The 26831-nt window shown below is 38.0% G+C and overlaps 1 protein-coding gene across 3 annotated transcripts in view; it reads right to left on the bottom strand.

Annotated features, from left to right (window-relative positions):
- Positions 1-26831, bottom strand: part of FAM13A (family with sequence similarity 13 member A) — a 362178-nt gene that overhangs the window by 89956 nt on the left and 245391 nt on the right. For 2 of the 3 annotated variants that reach the window (XM_030313445.1, XM_030313443.1), the window contains exon 8: positions 318-359. In XM_030313445.1, coding sequence (XP_030169305.1) covers positions 318-359 — 42 coding nt within the window. Of the gene's footprint in view, positions 1-317; positions 360-16338; positions 16745-26831 lie in introns of those variants that run through there. The other variant, XM_030313447.1, reaches the window with a different exon arrangement.

Raw genomic sequence — 26831 nt, 5'->3', positions numbered from 1 at the left:
TATGAATAGAATAGAAATTTTTAAGACACAGGCAACGGCCTAATCATCAGGAGGTTTCTGAAATTAAAATGGCTACCTTGGCATTTCTGGATTTAAAACAACATATCTTAATCTTTTCAGCTCTGTTAATTTAAGATTTCTTAAACCAAAGAGAAGAAAAACACAGCATGAACAATATGATGAAGAGTTCTAATAAGCTTAGTTTGGCCATAGTGTAGAACATTCTATTGAAAAGCATTAAAATGGGCAAATAAACTCAAAGGAACCTCACCCCTCCTCCATTCCCTGTAACAGAACAACAAAAATCAAATAAATACCTCAAATAGAAAGGTGACATAGGTCTTTCATCCTCCTGCGAACTAAAAGGAAAATAAATTCTGAATTAATTTCTGTTAATATTTTAACATGTCAATTTTACTAAAATTCTGTTCTGCCTGTCAGAAATTTTATTTTGACACATTAGAGCTAATCTCACAAAGGAGCAAGGTTAATGAAACATACTCTACCTTGGACCTAGCCAAGGTCAATTACTTCTTCATGGGAGACCATCAAGAGAGGTTTCTTTCAAGATCAGCCTAAGGCAAAAGTAATTCACATCACACTTTCAAGAGGAAGCTTTTTACTACCTTATTTCTACAAGCCCAATCCAAGTTCTATATATTATACATAAACTCTTAAAATGATTGCATACATACTCAATTACCTCAATAAAGTTAATTATAGCTCATTACCACAATGATGAAAGTAAGAAGCAGCCAACAAAATATCCCTGTTAAATGTGAGCCACTTCAGGAATGATGCCCTAGCAATGAGAGGCACATCAGTAAACAACACTCTTGAACTTTGTTTTTGGCAGTTACTTTAAGTATTAATGAGTATGGGTAACACGTAAGGACATAGATGAAAATATAGAAATAGTTGACATAATTCAAAAAACATAGAAGCAATATAAAACTTAATGCAAAGGTATTTTTAAAAATGTAAAATATATACAATAGTTTTCCCTTTAATATGTGTTTTTCTTCTGATAAATGACTTCAAGGCAAAGAATGAGTCAGTCTCTCTCCCTTAGTGTCTGCTGGAGTGATCTTTGAATCTTTTTGATTATGCATTCATGAAATCTGCTTTTAAGCAGCCACTCCCCTCAATATATGACTAAGTATCTACCTCTATTAATTATGTGCATGAATTAAACAGATAAAAGTAGAAATAGAAACTGTTAAAATTAAAAAGAAGCTCTAAAATTTTCTCCTGTACTCCTATGGCTAATCTTGTATACCACATGGGGTGCACACCACCTTAGGGGAAGCAACTAGGTAATCTCAGCTTTCCCTCTCAGCTTATTTTTTATTTTCTTAAGCAACATTGATGAAAAAAGTTTGCTTCAGTCGGTAATATATTGGCAAAATCTTATGACAAAGTTATACTGTAAAACACATACACACAAACACAGCTGTCCTCCAAAGGTCTTAACATTTTAGTTGAAAGACAGCACACAAACTAAGACATACTATTTCTCATTCTTTCATGATTTTGGTTTCCAATTTCATTACAGCTTAGCTGTTCTAATGTTTATGTTGCCAAAGATTTTAATGTTTGTGATCACTTGTGCCAATTCTTTCTAAGTGAAGGGTAAGTGATGGATCAGCTTTATTATGGACTCTAATGTGGGTGGATTGAGGGCAAAGCTTGTAGAGTCAGGCTGTGCAGCTGAAGAGTTAGAGGTAACATGTGGGAAATGTCCAGGTGTCTTGGGAAAGAAGCCACCTGGAGCTGTGCTATTACAAGAGGGGACTACTTTAAGCCAAACTGATACAAGGAGCTTACATATTAGCTTCAAAATATTCCTTGAAAGCACTTAACAAATTACAAAAAATGCTGGAATTGGGTTGTTCCCAAATCAAGGATTCATGATCAAAAAGTACTAATTATGAGCAACACTATGCAAAAAGGCTGCAACTAAAAATCCGTAACAGTTTTGTTATTATAGGAAAATTGCCTCCATGTGTTATAAAATGGGCACTGTACTAAGTATTTTTTTGCCCAGAACAGATCCTGAACTCTAACATGTAACAAAATTGAATGAAAATTAACAAGGGTACGTTAGTGAAGATTTAATTAGCAATATGGTTGGTTTCCTTAGAATTTAGATGATTTAGATGGTGCAGAGTTCTAAACACAGCTGTTCACATGTTTTGGCTAATGTTTATTTTGTGTGTGTGCTAAATTTCTTCGTAGCGGAGGCAATCAAAATCAATCCTTTCTGCCTTCACATTTTTTGCTGACATATTTATTCATTAACCAGGTGCCACCAGGTGCTCTAACATTAATTATCTCACGTAAATCCTCCTCCAAACCCTCCCTGGCACTTGCCTCTCAACCTGAAGAAAGTGGGCTCAGAGTGGGCAACATAACATATGCGGGTCACATAGCTAGTGATGTGTAAATTACTATATTACATGTTAGTCCATTTTCGTTGTTTACCATCTTCCCTTCAGTTTTAACCTATCAGAATACGGTGGGATGAATAGGCGAAGAAAACTGATGTGACAGCCAGTCTGCATTCCAGCAGCCATCAGCAAGATCTTGTGGACTTTATATCCCATCATAAAGATTCTAGTGACTCTACACCAGACTTAGTCGGTCCACAATGCATGACGAGTGATAGCATGTATAAAGTGATTATATTATTGAAGTGTACTCTGGCAGTATAAGAATATCTCCTGATAGAAACACAAGTTTTTAATCATAAGCAAATATTTGTCAGGCTGCATCAGCCTACAGCCTACAAAACAAAGTAAAGTTGTCCATGAAAGACAAAATGAGAAACTCTTAATTTGGATATGTCCCTAAAGTTTAACTAATTTTACACGTTCCAAAAAAGAAAATGTAAAACTACTGAAATTTAAATAAAATAAAACAGGCTTAGTATTAGATTTCTTCAGTCAGCAGTGGTCAACAGGGCAGAAATCCACATACAGTACTCAAGGACAACAATATAATTCAAAACGAAAATGAAAATAAATCAATTTTGATAGTTAATTAGCATATTTCTCTTTTCCTTTTCATAAAAGTACCTTTTCCTTGGGTTTAGTAATGTAATCTTGACAAAGGTATAGATTCTAAAACAACTGAAGCACTGATTTCAAATTAAGTCAATTAATTCTAAAAATCAATTTAATGCACTGATTTAAAGGCAATTTTAAACAAAAATGGCTAAGGAGAATTCTTCCAAACATAACTGAGAAAACAAACTTTTCCATACAATTTACATATCAGAACATAAGACATTTGAAAAAAATCACCATTTCTACATTGGTACAAAATGGCTATTTTGTTATTGTTACAGTCCCCAAATGTCTACTTACAGAGGTTATTTATACCTGTTTCTGGATTTATGTCAATCTTAGGCATGTCTGATGGTATTAAACAAGTCATAGTTTTTGGCCTAAATTTTATTTTACTTTTTTAATGTTTTATTTTTGAGGCGGGGCGGAGGGGGAACTAGGGCAGACAGAGAGGGAGATGCAGAATCTGAAGCAGGCCCCAGGCTCTGAGCTGTCAGCACAGATCCCAACGTGGGGCTCAAACTCACAAACTGTGAGATCATGACCTGAGCCAAAGTCGGACACTTAACCGACTGGGCCACCCAGGCGACCCTTGGCTTAAATTTTAAATTGAGAATTATTTCTGACTCATTTTTAATTTTTTAAAAATAAGAACAAGTACCACAAATGAAAAAGGGAGTGTGTGCCATAAAAGTAAACCAATGACAAATTCTAACAAATTGGAATTCATTCAGTTTCCTCCTTGGTTACTAACATAAACTCCAGGTTTTAATTATTTCCTGTTTGCTAACCCTGAATAATGGCCAAGTTTAAGCAGCCAATTAGTTTCCCTTTGTTTTCTCTTTAAAATTCAAACATACATTGAGAGATTTGGGCAGCCACCTCATGTATGCCAGGCAATCAGGTGCCTGATGTCCTCAGACACATGGTGATCTATTCTCTCAAAACAACTGTCTCTGGGAAGAACACTGATCAAACAGACCCAAGTAACAGTCCAAATCTAGGAAGCTACAACTGTGAAGGGCAATAACAGATATTATGTTTTTAGTGGGTCCTAATCGAACTTACTTATATGGCTCAACACTAGTAAATGCACATAAATGAATGAGAGCTAGACTTACAGTTTCTTCACGAGCTGTGCTAATTTCTAATGTGAGGCCAATGAATACAATGCCTATCAATTTAATTACATGGAAAGCTAACAGATATCACAAAATGTATGGCATTTTCTATGTCTGAGAAAAAACCAACGCTTTTGGGAGAATCCCGAGGGTGGTATTCAAAATGGAACTTCCTCTGCTGGATCAAACCACTGTTCCAATCAATTACCTTTTGAATTATCTCAATAAATGCTCCAACTAGTCCAACTGTCTAACTGGTTGGCTGGTTACCAAAAAAATGAACATTATCTGCATATTTAGCTACACACTTTAACTAAATCTTCGAGTGATTTGATCTAAAAGAAATAGTTCGCAAGTGTTCCTTGAGTACTGAGGAGTATGAAAAACAGGTAAATGCTAAGGATTAAGTTCCATTCATTGAAGAATCTAGGAAAACCATCAAACAACAAAACAGACAAATGACAAAGCAACAAAACAAAACAAAAACAACAAAACAGAGGAAAAGGGAGAGACCAAGTGAGGGAGTAACAAAAGATACAATTAAAAGTATTAAGTAAACATTTTTTCTGGAATTCAGGTTTTTCCCTCATGTTGCAGCAGAATGTGCTAAGTTTTCTTAGACGAATTTTCTTAGAGAATGATGAGGTGAGTGAAGTTAGCAGATTTTTTTTCCTTCCTTCCTCTGTAAAACCTAAAGTGTCACACTTGAGCATTTTCAATTTGTCCCCAGTGCCAGGCATTAACCATGTACTACTCCAAGTGGAGAGGGATGTAACAGCTGGTGTTGTCCTCAGATTTTTGGTTTGGCCTCATTCAGGAATATGGAAAAAAAGCCACAACAATCTCTCTGTTCTTTTTGGGAAACAAATGTAGATGTTTTCAGATTGGTTCGTAGCTAAGTGTTTGCAGCTGTAATTTTGGGGGGGATATTTTTGTAGATGTACGTATATACTTCTTTGTAAGTTTTGTAAGTATTATAAACCCAAACAGTTTTGGTTAGTTTTATTTGCATTTTGTGATTAAGAACACAACACGTGGCCAGAATTAAAAACAAATTTTTGAAGTTCAAGAGCAAATTGATTTTCCTGACCAAAGGGTAAATGCAAAGAGCTGAAGCTGTTAATATTCATAGGACAACAGGAATTTCTGGCCAACACAAAGAGGTATTATTTTGGAGGCAAAATAAACAGACAAAACAAAAAGACACCCAAAAATTTAGAAGTTTTTCCTCAATTAGAAAAGAAAACATTCGGGGCGCCTGGGTGGCGCAGTCGGTTAAGCGTCCGACTTCAGCCAGGTCACGATCTCGCGGTCCGTGAGTTCGAGCCCCGCGTCGGGCTCTGGGCTGATGGCTCAGAGCCTGGAGCGTGTTTCGGATTCTGTGTCTCCCTCTCTCTCTGCCCCTCCCCCGTTCATGCTCTGTCTCTCTCTGTCCCAAAAATAAATAAACGTTGAAAAAAAAATTTTTTTTTAAATAAAAAAAAAAAAAAAGAAAAGAAAACATTCTTACCATTTTCTTGATCGCCTAGTGGAAATTTGAAATATACTGGTTAGGGGTTGAATTGTGTCCCTTCAGAAAGATATGTGGAAGCACTAACCCCAGTACCTCAGCATGTGACCTTATTTGGAAACAGAGTCTTTACAGAGGTGATGGAGTTAAAATGAAATCATTAGGGCACCTGAGTGACTCAGTTGGTTGAGCGTCCAAGTTGGGCTCAGGTCACGATTTCAGTTTGTGAGTTTGAGCCTGCATGGGGCTTGCTGCTGTCAGTGCAGGGCCCACTTGGGATCCTCTGTCCCCCTTTCTCTCTGCCCCTCCTCTGCTTATGCTCTCTCTCTCAAAAAAGACAAGAGAAAAAGAAATCATTTGAGGGGGACCTAATTCAGTATAACTGGAGTTCTGGTACAAAGGGGAAATTTGGACACAAAGACAGACATGCACCGGGAGAATGCCATATGAAGATGAAACTGTATCTGCCATTAAGCCAAGGAACTTCTTGCCATTGCCAAGAAGCCAGGAGACAGGCCTGGAACAGATCCGTCTCCAGATCCTTCAGTGAGCGCATGGCTTTGCCAACATTGAATTAGAACTTCTGGCCTCCTGAACAGTGAGGCAATAAATTTCTCTCATTTCAAGCCTCCCTGTTAGTGGTACTTTGCTATAGAAGCCCTAGGAAACTAATAAATCTACTAAATGTTTTTTCCCTAAATTCAGAAGTGAGAACCTGCCTAACCAAAGTGTCTTCATCTTACAAAAAGTTTGTGTCTCAAAATTCCTTTGTAGACACGCTCAGACTAGAATTTATTTCCAACACTGAAATGGGGATTCGATTTCCAGGCCTGTACTAACCTCTCATTCAAATGAACTATCTTCAATAAGTAGTCCAGAGACAATATTTAAAAGAAACCTCTGGTTATGATCCAGTTAGAAACACATTTTACGTCATTATACACACACACAAAATGGACACACATTTTATGAAATTTCCTTACTTTTGATATTTCCATTGTGTTACATTTTACTTATGTAAAATTATATAAAATACTAGTCACAACCTGCTAAATTCATTTTATGACCACCAATAAGTCATGACTCACAGTTGACAAATAGTGTTCTAATAATTACACTTCTCCCTTGCTTGATATATACAATGATACTCAATGAATGTTGTTGAATTAAGATCTATGTTCCCACAGGAGAGAAAGAAAACACTCGTTCTTTCTCTGCTCCATTGCCACAACCAGCACTGGGCCAAAGAAGTACAGATTTTGTCCAGTCTAGATGGCAGAGAGGCACAGAGAGGAAGTGGTCCCAGATAAACCCAGCAGTGGGCATGACAACATAGTTCTAGAAAGCCTTGGGTACTTCCAAGTCTCTTTTAAATATTCTTTTCCTTGTTAAACCACAGGATGGTGTCAAGAGTGAGACTCAGGGACACGTGATCTCTTTGGATTCCTCCTGATTTCATGACGATGGCATTCTTTATCAACCCACATTCTTTTAGATTCAAAAAACATACTTGGAGGGAACTAAGGAACATGTCATTTTTTTTTCAGTTCCATATCCCCAACTATTTCTATCTCTGGATGCCTTTCTAATGAATATAATTCAGAGATTTGAGGGGAGTGAGGGTGTGCACACATCGGGGAAGAGCTTCTCATCAGGGAGAGGGAGGGTTCCTTTCTTTACTTCTATCGTGTCCCTTCTGACAGTCAGAATGTCAGAAGTGAAGATAACTACCTGCTGACTGACCGACATGCCAAGATGCTCACCCTGCACTTCATAGGGGATTTTGCCCAGAGAAATGTTTTGAAGTCACAGAAAGGAATTCCTTTTATAATACTGAAGTCATGTTAACAAGCCAACTGGTCTCCTTAAAGAAGTTTATCCCTCAAACTCACAACTGGTCAATCCCCAAATTGTGCTGGTTCTACCTAAAGAAGAAAAGACAAGTCTCTTGAACTTGATCTTTCCATTACCACTGCCTTCGTCTTTCCCAGGGTCAGTACAGTTTCCCTGCCATTCACACCAGTTTATCCTTCATATTCCAGCAGGTTCATCCTCCTAATTTAAAAGCCTCTCCCACTTCCCCATTGCCTTGAAGTAAAATCCAAATGTCTAAACCTGGCACTGAAGGTCCCTCCCAATCTAGGTGCATCCAACATACCACTGTAGACCAGTCACTACACTTTTGTAACTCCTCCTGTTTGTACGTGCTGTGCTGTTCCCTCTGCCTTAAATGTTTCTTCCACCTCTCTCAGCCTGGTAAATATTTCGTCTTTCAGCTCAAGTGTCATCTAATCTGGAAAGTCATCTCCAGCACCCTGGAGAGGGAGCCGTCTCTTTCTGCAGGCTCCGATACACTGTTCATAGCTATAAACGAGCAACACAATACCAGAATTCATGAGTTACAGATGCTTGCCTCACCTCCTGGATTCGTCTTTATCTCTGTACCACTACCAGCATCTAGCAAGGTACCTAGAACATTCCAGTGCTCAGTAAATGGCTGAGTTAAATCAGCATTACCAAGACTTTGCTGAGCGCTAACGTTACCAGTTTGATGTAATATTTTGAAAACATACACTGTTTAAATAGTAATAATTCATTTATTATTTGTAAAATGAATTGGGCTGGCTAGAAGCATTTTCAGACATGAGCATGTAGATTATTTTAAGTGCTCTTGTTCTCTTCTATTCAAAACTTAATGAAATCACAACTATGCCACAGGCTTTCTCTCCCATCCCGAGACACATGAAATTATTTTCTTTCCTTCCACTGCACAATGAGGTGGGAGTTCTGCCACTATGCCAGCAATGTAAATGCCGTACTTTCTGTGGTGTTCAGTGAGCCCAGAAAAGGATATGTTCAGGCAAGGTAATACGGCCTTGCCACACACTGTATCTGTTTGTTCTGGCTTGAGAGCAGGAAAAGAAAATTATTTCACTTCACTGCAGACCCAAAGGTTGTTTGGGGCTTAAAAATTTTTTTGGTTTAGTCACCAAACTATTTTCGAGGCAGTTGGAAGCTTTCACTTGTCTCTGAGAGCCTTGTTCAGAAAAGTGAGGTTTATCATGGATTGCCTTGGGGAGGCAATAATTGAGAATGCTAAAACAGTAACTTTACGGGGGAGTTGATATGGGTTGATGAGAAAATACTTTTAGAACGTTAACAAGTAAGTTAAAATATTTTCTGGTCTTTAGTTCAACAAAGTAAAAGAATATGAGGATACCTGCAGAACAGAGGAAGGAAATAGCAAATAATTTTTACTAACTTTTAAAAATAATTACCATTATAACATTATTGATGGTTTGTTGATATAGTTTTTATTTAAAAGATCTTAACTTCCCAAACTGTTGAGTCTGAATGTGGGTTTCTTGAGGGAGACAAAAATATGCAGAGAGCAATGCAAATTATCCTGTCATCTTCCTTCCTCTGCCAGAGGAGGGTTTTACACAGTAAACGAAGTCACTGACTTGTTTCTACTCTATCATGATTCTTACACTGGTTTTTAGGATGATGAGGAACTGGACAATGTATGAAGGCTTGATGTCTACCTTCCCTTCAGCTTTGTGATCTTCCATAACTACATGCAAGAGCTCGTTCAGCAAGTTCTGAGTGGCTATTATGCGTCAGAGCCTATGATAGATGCTGCAGATACACAGGCTAATAGGATATGGTCCAAATCCTCACAGAATTTATAGACCAGGGAGAAACAGAAACCTGACAGTTGATAATGATTAGGAAGAAAGGATATGGCTACCATATATTGAGGGCTTTACCTCAATAAGTCAAGGCTTTGGGCTAAGAGCTTCACATCCATTTTCTCATTTGATCCTCAAAGACACACTTGGAGAGAGGTATCACTAACTGGATTTTTTTCAGATCAGAAAAACAAGTCTTCAAGAGGGTAATTCACCAGCTGGAGGCCACAGAGCCAGGCAGGGCTGAGATTAAAGTCCACGTCTGTGGAAGCCAGGGCACCAGACCTTACGCTCAAGCACTATGCAGTCTGTTAGATTAGGGTCATGTAGGCATTATTAGGAGAAAGGTCACAAACAGGAGAATTCTTCCACAAGGGAAGAGAGTGTGCAAAGGAAGGAGGCAGCATGGAGCAAGTGCAGCTCTCCAGACGCGGCAGGTGCATCCAGGCAGGGGCACCCGGGACAGGCAGGCGTTGGAGTTTTTGCTAAGTCAAGGAACTGAAAGTGAAGGAGTCATTTATAAAAATACTACACGGTGTATCAATGGTCCACTCTGGCTGGCTGTCAGTTCCTAATCTTGATTTCAGGGGCTATTTTAATCTAGACAGTGAAGTTATAGTTCTTTCCATGATCATTTTGCTGACAGCAAAATACTCATGTATCATACTAAGCTCTTTCTAAGCCCTTAACTTTTTCTGGCCGTTTTTATTCCCTTCAATATAATCTGAGTAAAGCAGTTCAGTTCTTTGCTTTTATTGATTTTTATTCTTACAGTTGATGAGAAGATACATGATTTCCTGACCACAACCTTAAAGGTTTTATCAAATGTATCGTGTGTCTCTCCTCTCCCCCACTGCCCAGTATTTTTATTTCTTTACCTAGGTATTTTAATTTTGAAAGTCAACTTGCTGGGCTTCCTAATACTTTGTGTGTTTTTTTTTTGTTTTTGTTTTTTACCATTCATCTCCCCACTATTTCCCATTAACATGCCATTCTTATGCGAGAATTTAAATTAGTTTCCACATGTGGCTCTGTGACAACCTGCCCAAGTGTTATAATGTAGTGTCCAGAAGAGGCAAATGTTTAGAGACAGAAAGTAGATTAGTGGTTGCCTAGAGTTGGGATGGGGGATTATAGGGATATTGAGGGTTGTTTTAGTCAGTTTGGGCTGTTCTAACAAGATACCATAGATTGGATGGCTTAAAAGTAGAAACATTTACTTCTCACAGTTCCAGTGATTGGAAGTCTAAGATCAGGATGCTAGCAAGATCAGGTTCTGGTGAGAGCTCTCCCTGGCTTGCCGGCTGCCACCTTCTTGCTATATCCACCGATGGTGGGGTGGGGGTTGGGGAAGAGTGAGCACTCTAGACCCCTTATCTCCTTATAAGGACACCAATCCTATCATGGGAGCACCACCTCCATGGCCTCATCCAAACCTAATTACCTCTCAAAGGGTCCCATCTCCAAATATCATCACACTGGGGATTAGAGTTTCAACATGTGAATTTTGGGGGAACATATTTAGCTCATGATGGGGATTGACAGCTGAAATGTACAGGGTTTCTTTTGGGTGATGAAGATATTCTAAAATTGCTTGTAGTGATGGTTGTACAATCTTGTGAATGTACTAAAAAATCATTGAATTATATACTTTATATAGGTGAATTACATGGTTATGTGAATTATATCGCAATAAAGCTTTTTAAAAAAAGTTATTTCCAGTTCTTCTTAAAGAATAAATAGTCCTTTTAAGAGGTTTTATACAGTACAAACTATTTCTTGGCAATTCATTCTGATCATCACATAAATATATAAGGGTCATAGGAAAAAACAGGGCAGAAGGTTTTGAGAGTTTCAAGAGATTTGATTCCAGAGTATTTGTAATGACACTTCCTGCAAACCATTCTTTAAGCTACTTTCCAAGAGTCATCCAATGAAATGGAATGCAATGCTAGAGCCTCACCTTACCTGTGTTAAGAAGTCTTGCATTCAAAAAATTGAAAGGTACTGAAGAATAAAAAAAAAAAAAAAGAGAAAAGCAATATACTACTACTCTTCATGTCTGAGTAGTTTTGTCATTTAGGAAGAACTATCATATTCTTTAACTCTAAAATTGCCCCCATATGTAAGTATATGAATCATTATCATCCCATTTTATAGATGAGGAAGATGACCTGATCAAATTCACATGGCTAGCTAGCTGTCAGTCTCTGCACATGTTTATTTGATAGCAAGTTTACTACCTTTCTGCTGCTTTCCCCAATGCTTTGCACTGACTACTCAACACCTCTAATTCTTCCATGGTTTAGACAGGGTGATCTCTGTAAAATTTTAAAACATCCCCATCTTAGTTCATAATATCCTCTTAATTTGGAGTAATTAGCAAATATTTAGACTCAGAGACACTGTAACCATCCAATGAGAGGACTCACAGAGGTCTTAATTATTCTCAGTGACTTCTTGTTACTACCAAGTATAGACTAGATCAGTGATGAAATCTAAGTTTAGATACACAAACCCATAAGGGTTAACTTGGGTTTGAAGTGAGGCATCTTTTAACTCCCTCTTAGACTGTGTCTATGGAGGGATTAGGGGACAAGCACGGAGTGCTATCCAAGTATCAACAAGCTAGAAAGAATATTGGCTTACAGATAAGGTAACTGGTGGTGTCACCACCACAAGCAGTAGAGGGCTCTCTAACATTACACACAAGACGCACAAGCAGGACTACCATTAGCTGGTGTGTTTTCTGGTTAACTCCTGCATCATCCCCATATTACCCATGTTTTCTTGTTTGCAAAAGGTTATTCTAACTACCAATGCTTGGTCAGATCAGATGAATTCTGCTGATAAGAAGTTTCAGTGAAATTTTCCCATGCTGGGCCACTACTAACCTGTTAATGAAACCTGGGGCCATGCAAATTCTTAAAAAGGCCATTGCAATTTGGAGTTGCAAGGTATTTCACCATCATAAAATAAGTAATCAGTAACAGACACTGAATACCATAATCTGAGAGACGGAGTAATGAACAAGAGAATCATGTAAACTTTCTTAATCTCAGTTTCCCACTTTGGTAAATAAACCAGGGAAACAAGAGGATGCTAACACATGAAAGCAGGTACATTAGTTTAGATTAATCATCAGTTCCTGACTTCATCTTCCATCATCATTCTTTGAGGATATAAACTGACTTAGTGGTTATTGGAAAGTTAATCAAGCAAATCAAAATACTGTTGTGAAAGTTGAGAGTTTTTTCATAGACATAAGACTCAGGGTTAAGATTTGTTTCTTAGCCTGTCAAAATCTTTCTATACATAAAATAGAGATCCTACCTAAAGATCCACAATATGTAAGGAAAAAAGTCCAATAGGATATAAATCATACAAAGAGCCTGAGGTATAAGTAAAGCCTGGAATCTGATAAAACATACTATCTCATTAGTGACAGAAGGTAAATTTAGTCACCTGAGAAAACAAAACTCTATGCAAGGCTCAAGATCAAGAGTCATATGCTGTACCAACTGAGCCAGTGAGGCACCTCAAGAAAACTTATTTCATTTCTTAACTTAATATGGTTTCCCAGCTTACCTCGGATATGATTTTACTTCTTTTGGGGAACTTTGTCAAATGGCAAGAATATCTATACAGTGCTATAGAGTGTACTGAGTTTTATCATTCAGTATAAGAAGTACATATAGATATTTTAGTATCTTCAAAAATAATGGAGACAGTCTTAATGACTCAATAGATATGTAGTAAGATCCCATCTTTGAGCCATTTGAAGTGAATTGTAAGAACTGAGTCCTTCACTTTATAGAGGGTCATATTTTAAACATTTAACCTCTGCAGTTTTTTTCTAAAGGTCATGAGTTCTTCTAAACAGTCAACTCCATCTTTGAAGGTCTATAAATTACATTAATAAACAGATAGCAAAATACATTAAAGGGAACCAAAGTATTTATTTCATTCTTAGCTTTCAACCTCATCTGTTATTCTCATCTCAGTTACAGATTAGCAGTAACAAATTTATCTTCTACATACTTTCACAACATGCTAAGAAAGGCTAAAAAGTCACTCATGGAAATTGTAAGCTAAGGAGACATTAGGGTAAAAACACACCCTCTAATAAGATCATATGCTTATATGAGGTTAAATAAAACAAAGTAATGTTATCCATGTAGGCACATCTCTATTATTATGCTAATCACACTGTCTATTACTGAACTCATCACATGTATTGTAATTGTCTGGTACTGTGACTGCATCCTCACTAGCATGTGGCCTCTTTGAAGCAGAGCTTGTGTCTTGATTACTTTAGAATCGCTGGTAGTACCAAGTGTTTAATATATTCAACAACATTGTAAGTATGCTTTAACAGATAACACTAACACCTAGTAATTGAAAGCATCGATTATGAAAAAAAAATACTTCACGTAAGGTCATGATATTAAAGATGTTATTTGGGGACGTTGAGTAGTAAAGTGTTAGATTCATATATATACATATACATATATATATGTGTGTGTGTGTGTGTGTATATATATATATACACACACCTGCTGTCAATGGCTTTACACAAGCTATAATCATTAACTAGAGTTTAGATGTGTGTTTCTCTTAGCGTTTGGACCATTTGTGTCAGATTTGCTTTCAGGAAGCTTGCCAAAATGTATTTACTTTCCCTGTCACACCCAGATTCAGATTCAGTAACTCTAGGGAAAGAGGGCAGCAGGAATAAGCTGTTTTAAAAACTTAGTTCCTCACGTAATTCTCATGCATCTGAAGTATGAGAATCATTGGCCACTCTGCTCAATACAAATAGGAAGCACAAATTTTTTTAACTGGTATCTCAAGCTATTCTTTTACTCATCTACTTTTAATTCAGTTCTAGCCCCTTACTGCTCTTAAACAGAACTGAGCAAAGCATTCATGCCATCAGTCAGCACGCATACCACAAAGCTCTGCAACCTTCCTGCTTCAGGCAGCATTAACAGTGGGGTCGGTTGGCAACAGTCAATCAGAGGCTCACAGGAATCCTTAGCCTAAGGTACTGAACTGGATTTGGAAGAAGCAATTATACATAGGAACAGGAAAGTTTTCTGCATACATGCTTAAATTCACATGAGATCCTTAATGAAGAGAACTACACAAACCTGCTCCTTGCCTTCAGGAGGTTTATAATCAAAGGCAGGCATAGGCTGGGAGTGAAGACTGCAGGGTAATCAATCAAATTAAATTCTCAGAGCCAGGGAGCAATGAATACACCAATCAGCATTCCTGAATGCAAATTCAAATTATTCCTCTTACATAGGCTTACTAATATGGACTAATAATGCAAAATAATTCTGGAGGAAATCATGCTAATTCTATTTTAGCTTTCATTAACTCCCTCAGCAATATTTTCTTAACAGTTATTATATCATCAAGCAGCTTATTACAGAGTTCAGTAATAGCCAAAATTCTTATCTAGAATATGACTGCTTAAGACCTTTAAGATTGATGTCATTGTAAGAAAAACAAGTCCCCAACTTTGAAGTTGGGAAGCAAATCAAGACTCCAAAAAGTGTACATTAGATTTAGTCTGTTGCAAGCTTTAAGCATGTGGCCCTTTCCACTGGGTCAATATAGAAAAATTTCAGACCTATCCATAAACCACTTTCTGCTCCCTTGGGTTATTAATTTTTAGAAGAGGAATTCTTGGGACACCCCCATCAAGTTCCCATTTCAGTGTGCTCGTCATTACAGTGAAAGAAAAACAACCACACTGGTCTATGTCACAGTGTACATCTGCAGGGAACACCCTGAGAATAAACACCGAATTTTTGTAAACCTCATTTTCATTGTTAAAACATGGACATTCAGTAAAATATTGGTGGCATGGTTTTTAAAATTGAAATTCACTTTTTCCCAGATATTTTCAGTCTTATAAACTATTTACTATTTGATATTTGAGATCATTTTCACTAATAAAACCCTTTAGAATTTTCTTAAAGGAAGCATTTACATGGAATCATGATAATGCATGTAAAGTTGAAATATAATCATATGGTTGGAAAAAGTAAATTTAAAAATCATAAAACGTGACCTTGGGCAACTTTGAGACTTCCTCTGTGCCTCAGTTTCCTACTGTGAAACTGAAGGACTGAATTCCAGTCATCACAGACGTGACTTCCAGTTTTAACATTCTAGAATACATTACTCACTTATTCATTCACCAGCAGTGTTCTTTTTAACAAGCCTCTTTGTTTAAATTCACCTTTCTTTGCTTTGGTATAATTCCTCCACCCCACCCTCTGCAATCCATACTACAATCATTAACGAACAAAATAGAGCTGTGTGCTCAGTCATTCTTACATAGCAGTTCTTAGAAAGGTGTTATATATATATTATTATATATATATAAATAAATCTATCTAGAATTATTTATGGGGAAATTCTTCCTTAACATTTATGTCCATGTATTACAATGTACTTATTGACAGAAAACCCTTGCTTAGATCTGGACTCCAGGAGAGATCCTAACATACATTTTTAAAAGGTCTTTAGCGTATCACCATCCTTTAAAATGAGCTGAGAGCTTGCCACAGCTTCCCAACATTGCTAAGAAGCTGACTCAGTTGTATTATAAACCTGTTCAATACATTCTTTAGTTTCTGTTTTCCTTCAGATGTCAAAGATATTTTCTTACATTTATTCTCTTTCAAGGAAGGAAATAATTGGACACAACAATCAAGTGAGAAAGATAAGAAATTGGGCATAAATGTCAGTAAAAGCAGCAGTATAATATTCAAATTCTTCTGGTCTCAGGGAAGGACATCATGTACGACAGCCTCCACACGTTTGCAGCACACGACTAAAAGATGCCAAGTATTGGCAAAGTTACATGGTTTCGTACCACTCAGAAAATACAGAAGAGAATAAACAAAACAAACAGGAAAGAACACTACCTTTGGAGAGGCATGATTTCACAGGCCATTCTTGTATATAAATTTGCCAGGGACCCTCACAACTGTCTCTTCCACGCCAATTGGGTCCGCCTCTACAGGAAACGTCTTCTCACAGTGGCTAAGCTGGGCTTGGGGGTGAGGCTGCACCTCACAGCTGGAGAAGCGACTTGCTCTGCAGTTAGCCAGTGTGCTGCTGCTCCCAGCCTCCAAACTTCTTCAAGCAATGCTATTTTATCGGCCGCCTCTCTACATTTACACTGCAGTCCACTTTGACCTTTTGTTCCAGGGACGCAGCTGAACCATCCAGCCAATCAGAGGAGCAGCTGTTGTAGTGCTTAAAGGCGCTGCTTCTTTTGCTCCTGCTGCTCCTCCCTCCTCCTGCTTCTCAGTGGGCTTGCCTAATTCTGGTAACTCGAAACTTTCCTCTTAGCAAATCCACAGAGGAGCTTGTCAGTCTGGGGAGAGCAACCAATAACTACCAGCAGAGCAAAGAGTGCCCCTTACTTCAGTGTTACGGAGACTGCCAAGGAGGAAATCCATTTGTCAAGGGAAGACACTGCCCTATGAAACTAAAGGTTTCTGTGACAGAAGGCAAGAGCTAAGCTCCATCCTGTCTCTTCCTTAAAAAAAAAAATCCAAACAAATCACTGGCATTGGAAGGCATGATTCTTCTAGGAGGAAGGCATGCTTCTAGACCCTTGCCCTACCCACATTTATTTCCTGCTGTTTGTTTACACTGCGGTGGTTACCAGTCACTGGTGACATCACCCAAGGCACGTAGCTCACACTTCTGGGGAGAATACATGTCCTAAGACTGTTCAACTTCTCAGGGGATCAAAGGGTCTACTCCCACAGAAGTTATTTCAACTTATTATCTCTTCATTTTATCTGTATAAAATTGAATGTGTTTATTTGTATAATCATTTTCCTCTAAGAACATCAACAGTATGTTTTGACTGGTTGCTTATTTATGTATTTATCTAGAGATCTATTTATCTAGCTATTTATTTATTTTTTTTACAACTAACACCAAATCAATTTTCCATAAGGTCTGCTAACTGCCTGTTAATTATCCAGTCTTCCCTTGCAATTTCTGCTTCAGTATGGAATTACTAAAGTGTTGTTCTGGGGAACGTAATTATTAATCCATAGATTTCATACACTGCAGGAACAAGAGAAGTACATTTTTAAAAGATTTCTTTCAGGGGGCCTGGGTGGCTAAGTCAGTTAAGCATCCGACTTCAGCTCAGGTCATGATCTCAGAGTTTTGTGGGTTCGAGCCCCACGTTGGGCTCTGTGATGATGGTTTGGAGCCTGGAGCCTGCTTCGGATTCTGTGTCTCCCTCTCTCTCTGCCCCTCCCCTGCTCTCTTTCTCTCAAACATTAAAAAGTTTTTTTTAAAGATTTCTTTCATATCACGAGAGCTTACAAGGAGTTATAAGAAAGCTCAGGGCATCGCTTTTAGAAGAAGAAAGGGCAGAGGGACAGAGTCCATGGTGTTGAGAAACAGTGGGGTCTTAAAGGTCCAAATAGGTATCTTCCTCCTCTGTAGTTTTTCCTATTTTTTTTTCACAGACCACTCATAATTCTGAACTTAGAACACAAAGTCTTATTATGTGTCCTTTCCTTTACTATACCCGCTAATAAAAGCATTTCATTGTCTGATTAATCCTCTACCATATTTATGAAAATGGATTAGTCATCCTGAAACTTGTGTTCAGATATTAAGGTAAAATATCAATGACTAAAATCAGCCTTTAAAACAGTGAAAGTTGACTTAAGTCCAGAATTTACTTTAATTGCAATTGTCAGTATATTCTTTTTTAATATCAGATTTGGAAATTCTAATTTGATTCTATAATAACAACTTAGTTCTGTATTTTTGCTTAAGTTTATTTTTCAAAATGCCTTTACATCTTAACACTTCAATAAACCGCGTGAGTTAGAAAATCACTATTACATACCGTAATATCTATTTGATTGTTGAGTAAACCAGGTACTAGAAAATTAAGTAATTTGTTCAGATTTACATAGGAAGTCAGTAGCAGAACAGAAACTGGACTCAGAGCTTCTTAGGTCTGCTCTGGAATTCTGCTATGTCATAGTGGTTACTCTATACTATAGGAGTTTTTTAAATATTTGTAAGATACAGATAGGTTTAGAAACACAGTGGACCCTTGAACAACACAGGTTTGAACTGTGCAGGGTTAAATATAGTAGGGTGCTGTAAATGTATTTTCTCTTCCTACTAATTTTAATAACATTTTCTTTTCTCTAGCTCACCTGATTGTGAGGATACAGTGTGTAATATACATAATATACAAAATATATGTGAGTCGACTGTTTACATCATCGATAAGGCTTCCAGTCAACAGTAGGTCATTAGTAGTTAAGTTTTTGTGGAGTCAAAAGTTGCGCATGGTGTTTTGACTGCACAGGGATTGGCGTCCCTAACTCTTATATTGTTCAAGGGCCAACTGTAGTTGAAGTTCAAATGAAGTAATATTTTGTCTTTTCTCAATTTTATGAACACATCAATACTATATGGCTAAAAGGAGTTCGATAATAAAGGACCTAGCATCATAAACATAAGCTGTAACTCAAACTACAATTTGCATTTAATATATACTAGAGATAAAACATTGAAGAACAGGGGCATTGGGCATTGAGGAGGGCAGCTGTTGGGATGAGCACTGGGTGTTGTATGAAAACAAATTTGACAATAAATTTCATATTTAAAAAAGAAGAACAGGGACATTCATATTTTAACCTATGATTCCACCTATGTTTCCTTATAAATTAAGTCTTCATATCAGTATTCCTCTAACATGCCATATTACTAGTGAGACATCAGTGGTTATTTTTAAAAATTACCGAACATGAGAACTCCACAATTACATGCCTTTTCAAGTTTCTATTATTTATAACAATTCCTCCTCTTTTGGGCTCTCGGTCTATTTTCTGGGCATTACTTGATGATCATTGATGAATTTATACCTGGACTGCAGCTCTTTCTCTCTACCACACCCACTGCCAAAGTCCTTGATCACTTAAATACCTTTGCTATTTCTATTCCTAACATCCTTGTATCAGTTCTTCAGGTCGGGCAGCAGGAGTCTCATCCGTGGACTCTGCCAGTTCTAACTCCCCAAACACTGATATCCTGACTGCATCTGCTCCACACTTAGCCCTACTGTTCATCACTTACCCCCCACGCTTCTGCCTCCCCCACTCCTCCCTCTCTTCCTTAGCCTTCTCTTCAGCAACAACTGTTCTGTCTGTAGAGTGTAACCTGCACCCAAACCAACTGGCATGCAGCTTTAAAAAAAAGGCACATTCCTGGCTCTCCTCAGCATTTAGTTATTTCTAAAATGGGCTCACTAGCATCCTCCGCTTCTTCACCCTCTCTAAATCTTGCCAGCTGGGTTTTCTTCTGCCAGACCGCTAAAACATTGCAAAAGAAAGTCACATAACCCTGGCAACTAGTGACACTAAAAATTCATGCTATTTAACCTCAGCATGAACCTCGATACTGTGTGGCAACCTTTTTACTTATCTTTAAATGATTTTTCACTACATCCCCATAGAAACTGCTACAAATCTTCACTGCCACAAATCTGAACCTCTCTCAGTCAGTAACTGCCTCGCCTCCTAAATTTATTGAGGAAGCCAAGATCATCAAATGCAAGTCATTACCTTTGTTCTTCCCTGTTACCTTATGGGTTTAAGTGCACCCCGCTGTCCATATATACACAACACCACCACACCACACACGAACACACACACAATCTTGCCTTCCTCTATTGATTCTTCCTAGTCTAGCAGAAAAGGTCTCATTCACAGGACTCCAATTTCTTATCTACCTTTTGGATCTCTTCATTTCCTCCTTTCTCTGGAAGAAACCTGATCTCTCCTAGATCTTAAATCTGTCCCCCTTCCAATAGGAACCTGAGTAAGTATCCCCTAGCCTTAAAATGTTTTCCTCATCTGCCTTGCCTGCTGGTGCTGCAGTGCTATTTTCCCCTCCTCCCACTGACAGACTTCCCCAAAACCTACCTCTGCTGTTCCCACTTCTGCATAAGTTACTGACTCCCTCACCCCATGCCAACATACGTGGGACTTCACCACTTTTCTGAAACTGCTTTAAGGCCACCAATGCTCTTTGGACTATTAAATCTCTACTCTTAACTTTCCAGAAACATCCACCTTTGGTTTTCTGAAAGTTTCTGGTTCCCTGTAATCTTTCCTGGGGATTCCCCACATGTCCTTGATTACTCCATTCTCCTTTTATTTCATTTGTCCTTCCTTCTCTCTTATCCCCTCCATACCTTGCTTTCTAGCCCAGCACCATTCAGTACAGACATTTTATTAGGGCTTAATAAGTTGTGCTCTGGAAATACGCTCCTGGGGATTGGATCCAGACTCTACAACAGATGAGCAGTGTAAACTTGGGCAGGCTATATAAAAAGCTCTGAAGTTTCTCTGAAGAATAAATGAGATCACATACGTAAAACATGAAGAATAGTGCCTGGCAAATCACTAAGTGCTAGATCATTATTAGTACTATTATCCTAATCAACACTTCCAAGGCCTCATATTATCTTATCCCAAATTTCTCCTCCTTCTGGCCCCTCTTGTTAATGATGTTGTTATTCTCTTTATGAATCAGATTCAAAGAGTGAGTCATCTTTATTCCTCCTCCCTCGCCTCTCCTTCAAGCTGTTGACTGTCCTGTCTCTTTAATTAGCTGACCTTGGTCATTTGCAGTATGAGAATGATCCTTCTGCCTCCATTCACCTGATCTCTAAGATCTCCAATGCATACATTTCGCTGTCAGGGAGTTTCCACTGTGATTGTAATCTGCTCACTCACTCTTCTGCTAGAAACCTTCATTAGCTCCAAACCATCTTTTTGATGAACCCCAATTCTTAACATAATGACTAAGACTCTCCACCAATTAATCTCAATCTACCCCTCCAGTTCATCTGCTTATACTTCTTAAAGAAATCACTCCAGACAAACATGGACACTATTTTTTAATCTGCTCTACACTCTTCTACCCCAAACATGTGTTCATGCTGTTCCCTGTCTGGAATATTTTCCTGTTCCATTTTCTTCTGGAAAAATTCCATGCATACATCAGGCTTTGGCCAGTTAAAAGAAATTTATTTTCCCTTTTCAATTTGTACAGCCCTATGCATCTCTAATATTATTTATACCCCCCACCCTGCTCCAGTTTTATTATTATTTGAACCTATATATTATTTCCCTACTGGAATATAAGATCTGCAGGATAAGGACTCCATTTCTGCTATAGCCACTACACAGAATAGACACTTAATAAGTGCTGAATGAATTAACTGATAAACCTAACACTCTTCCAGAAACTGAAACATAGCTACTTTAATTGGATTTTAATTTGTTGAGCAATATTTCCATCCACTTTTTGACATTTCTCATTGTAGGCTAACATTTAAGATAAAGTAGACACCTCATGTAGGTTCAAATAAAGAATGATAACCAGTAACTGACAAAAGAAATAAATCACTGAGTTTATGCATTGCTGTGCAATCACTGAGATGTAAAAAGTAGGATTCTATCCCAGACTTCTGAAAGTTTTTTTTAATTTTAATTTTTTAACGTTTATTCACTTTTTGAGAGCCAGAGACAGAGTGTAAGCAGGTCAGGGGGCAGACAGAGAGGGAGACACAGAATCCGAAGCAGGCTCCAGGCTCTGAGCTGTCAGCACAGAGCCCTACATGGGGCTCGAACTCATGAACTGTGAGATCATGACTTGAGCTGAAGTCGGACGCTTAACCAACTGAGCCACCCAGGCGCCCCATCAAACTTCTGAAAGCTTTTAAGCATTTTACATTATCCAGTTTCTCCTGGATTGTCTATTTCTTTTTCTACAATTCAGCTGGCTTGTGGACTTCTAATTTTCTTACATAATTTCTTCAGCAGATTCCAAGAGCTTGGTTCTATGTGTGTTTGCCCTTGTGCTATCAAGAGCAACAATTGCTCCAAAAATGATGTGGCTTCATTTGCTTCAGTTTCAACATCAATTTGAAACAAAGAACTAAGAACATTTCTTGGCCACATTAGTTTGTTTTCATATATTGTTTTAAAATCAAACTGATTTATTTCCTAAGACAAAATGACATATTAAAGTAATTTCTTTCTTACAAGTTTGGTAACAAGGTGCTTCTTAAACAAAGTTTCTTCCTCATATTTTTATCAATCTTTGTAAAATGGACTAAGGAGCAACACCTTTCACAAGATAGTCACACAGTCCTCATAAACGGTAATGACTAAATCTGATAGGAGTTTTTCATAGTCATGAAACCAATATTTTCACAGTATGTATCATTTAGATATTCTGGTATTGCTGCACAGGATCCTGATTAAACTTGCTCTTTGGCAATCTGTGTTAGAATACCAGTGAATTCCTCAGGCGCCTGGGTGGCTCAGTCAGCTGAGTGTCCAACTCTTATTTTGGCTCAGGTCATGATCCAGGGTTGTGGGATCGAGCCGAATCGGGCTCTGTACTGAGCATGGGCCTGCTTAAGATAATTCTCATTCTCTCTCTCTCTCTCCCCACCTCCTCTTGTGCTCTCTCTAAAAAAATAAATAAAAAATAATACCAGTGAATTCCAGGGCTCATCAGAAAACATCATCATCATCATCTACAACAAATGTCCAAAAAAAAAAGGGGGTGGTAGGTAGGAACTGGAGAGGTAGTATATGTAAGGCAATTAGCATTTCTTAAGAATCTATGCTGTGCTCATTTTAATAGATGTGGATCTGAAGAAGTTAATTAACTTGAACACTCAGCTAGTAAGTGGCTGACATGAAGCCAGCATCTGAATGCCATAGCATTTCCACTATATAATAACTCTTAAAGATTATAAAGTATTATAATTACCATTGATATATATATCAATGAGCAACAGGAAATAAAGAATCCTTTCTTTTCTTTTGGTCTGAGGATTACACTTAGATGAGTGTGTATGCTTATATTATAATATCTTATAATGCTTGTCTGAACCAAAGACATACACTGGACCAGAACAAACCTCTTCTGCTATCGTGAGTCAACATTGTGTGTGTGTGTGTGTGTGTGTGTGTGTGTGTGTGTGTGTGTAGCAGCAGCAGCAGCAGCAGCCAGTTGTAGTTGCAATGGGGGAAGGAAGTGGTTGGGGTGGGCTGTTGAGAGAAAGAGGAAGATAGAAAAAAGATGGAAAAATTATGCTTTAAGTGGCATAATGGGAGGTGGGCTGTCACTTGCTTTTATGTAAAAAAAACCATCTTACGGTATTTAAGGATAATTATTAAAACCTTATAAAGGATTTATTTTAGAAATCAAAACAGTGACACTCAGAACAGGCTCAAGCTAAGTGGAACAGGGAATTTCTAGTTAGGTAAACTATTTCCTTTGGTAACAACAGAAATAAACCTGCTTGCATTACTAAAGGCCAAAATAAAAAAAAAATAAGAAAATCAACATAATTGTTTTCTCAGTTATTAGACTTGTCTATAGTAAAAGATTGCTGAAAAAAAAAATCCCACGGGGACAGAAATTATCGAATTGGTTTAATTCTAATGGTGGATCATGCTTTTAAAACTGTGTACGGGCTTACTTCATTAAAATATATTGACCAGCCTTGCCGGACTCTCAGATGGCTCAGAGGGTTCATTTACTCAGGTTCTAACATCCTACAGAGGTGGAATGACAAGGAGCACGCTGCTTTAACAATGAGGCAGGGTTCCCAGGCCTCAACACCTGGAGATGCATTACTCAGCTGCCCTTCCTCACCTGCCTGATGGCTCTGATTTCACTAATTCTAACAATCCTAATATAGAAAATAAGATATAGAACATTCGCCAGAAAGGCTAATGATTTCAAATTGAAAGACAAGTGATTATATTTCATGGTACATGAATACACAGTTCTGTAGAAATTCATACAAAAGCTTTCTCTAATTTTTTTAAAGTTTATTATCATGGAGAGAGGAGAGGAGAGGGAGGGGAGGGAGAGAGGCAGAGGGGAGGGAGGGAGGGGAGGGGAAGAGAGGAGAGGGGGAGGGAAGGGGAAGGGAGGGGGAAAGGAGGGGAGGGGAAGGGAGGAGAGGGGAGGGGCGGGGAGGAGAGGAGAGGAGAGAGGGGGAGAATCCAAGCAGGCTCCACACTGTCAACATACAGCCCAAGGTGGGGCTGGAACTCACAAACCATGAGATCATGACCTAAGTCAAAATCAAGAGTCAGATGCTTAATTGACTGAGCCACCCAGGAACCCCTATTTTTCTTAAAAAAGTAAATTTATAATGACTGAGGGACTGAAATTTTCTCCATAAAAACTGGCTAAAATAACTCTTTGAGACAACTTACATAATTGTTCCCCAACTTTCTGGGACACAGAAAAAATCCACATTTTTTGCCAGATGGAATCTCAGTTAGTGATCACTGCCAATAAATAAGTGCTCGAGTACATTTTCCTGGAAATGGGACTCCGTGGGCATGACTTTCTCTAAATGTCCCTTGGGAGTCCAGATAATAGTGTTTGTTCTTATAAAGTATGTCATGTCCTACACAACAGCTGCTACCACACCTGAGATCTGCTGCCTTAAATTGTCCCAGTGAACTTTCACCCTGTTAAATGATATTTCCTGGCACAGGAGAAGCAGGTTTCAGCAGAGCTTCCTTAGAGAAATGTCAAAGTTGCTCAGCGTGATATGGTAACCGACGGTCTAATTCTGTATCCATACAACATAAAATAAACCTCATCCTTCTGAGACTTGAAATACTGAACCACAGGCACAAAGTCTCTCAATGTCAATACTCTGGCTGGCAATATTTATTTACTTCAACACAAAGCATTGTGCTTTGCTTTGAAGCAACCAATAAATAAATACGTGAAAATGTATTTAAAAACAAAATAAGAGGAAGTGGCAATTGTGTTACCAAGAATAGGCCACATTAAAAAAAAAAATCAGTCATGGTACCTTAAAATGCCAACAACTGTACTGCATTTTAAATGATCTAATTTTTTTTTATTTCTGAGAGAGAGAGAGAAAGAGAGAGGGAGAGAGAGAGAGCTGGGGAGGGCAGAGAGACAGTGATACACAGATTCTGAAGCAGCTCCAGGCTCCCCAGCTGTCAGGACAGAGCCCAAGGTGGGGCTCAAACCCACAGACCGCGAGATCATGAACCTAAGCTGAAATCAGAGGCTTAACGACTGAGCCACCCAGTTTTGGTTTTCCTAAAATCAGGTTCAGATTTTGATAAGGGGACCAAAAAGACACACAGTGGGGAAAAAATAGTCCTTTTAGCAAATGGTGTTGGGACAACTGGACATCCACATGCAAAAGAATGATTCTGGACCTGTACCTCACACCACGTATAAAAATTAACTCATATGTACTATATACCTAATTGTAAGAGCAAAAGTATAAACTCTTAGAAGAAATCATAGACCTAAATCTTCATGAACTTTGGATTAAGCAATGGTTTCTTAGATAGGACATCAAAATCATAAACAACTAGAGAAAAAAAGAGATTAACTGACCTTGATCAAAATTAAACCTTGGTGCTTCAGAGGACATTATCAAAAAAGTAAAAAGCAATTGTTAGAATATGAGAAAATATTTGAAATCACATATTTGATAAGGATACTATTCAGAAATATATAACTAACTCTGTCCAACTCAGTAAAAAGTCCAATTTTAAAAATGGGCAAAGTATGGAAGTTGCCATTTCTCCAAAAGAGATATACAAATGGCTAATAAACACATGAAAAGATGCTCATCATAGTCTTTAGAGAAATGCAAACCAAACCCACAAAGGAGAAACCTTCTACACTCAGCAGTATGGTTGTAATAAAATAGACACTAACAAGTGTTGACAAAGATGTGGAGAAACTGGAAATATACTTTGCCAGTAGGAACACAAACTTTGAGAAATACTTTATGGGTTCTTGAAAAAGTTAAACACAGGTTATTGTATGAACTAGCAACTCCACCCCAGGCATATACACGAGAACTGAAAACATGTTTTTACAGAAAGACTTGTACAGAAATGTTCATACCAGCATTATTCATAATAGTCCCAAAGTTCAAGCAACCCAAATAAATGCCCATCAACTGATGAATAAACAAAATGTGGTGTCTACCTACAACAGAATATTATTCATCCTCAGAAAGGCATGAAATACTGACACATTATCATATGGATGAACATTCATAACATATTCTAAGTGAAAGAAGGCAGAGGCAAAAGGATGTTTTGTGTAACTGAATTTATACACAATGGCAAGAGTCAAAGCTTCATAGAGATGAAATATCAATAACAAGTGACAAAGTGGGTTTAATAAGGGGTTAGTATCCAAAATATATAAAGAACTTACACAACCCAACACCCAAAAAAATCCAGTTAAAAAATGGGCAGAAGACATAAGTAGACTTCTTTCCAAAGAAGACATACAGATGGCCAACAAA

The sequence above is a fragment of the Lynx canadensis genome, chromosome B1 (assembly GCF_007474595.2).
Source record: "Lynx canadensis isolate LIC74 chromosome B1, mLynCan4.pri.v2, whole genome shotgun sequence".
Lineage (NCBI taxonomy): Eukaryota > Metazoa > Chordata > Mammalia > Carnivora > Felidae > Lynx > Lynx canadensis.
The sequence above is the reverse complement of the archived record's forward strand: the minus strand, read 5'-3'. Positions and strand labels throughout refer to the sequence as shown.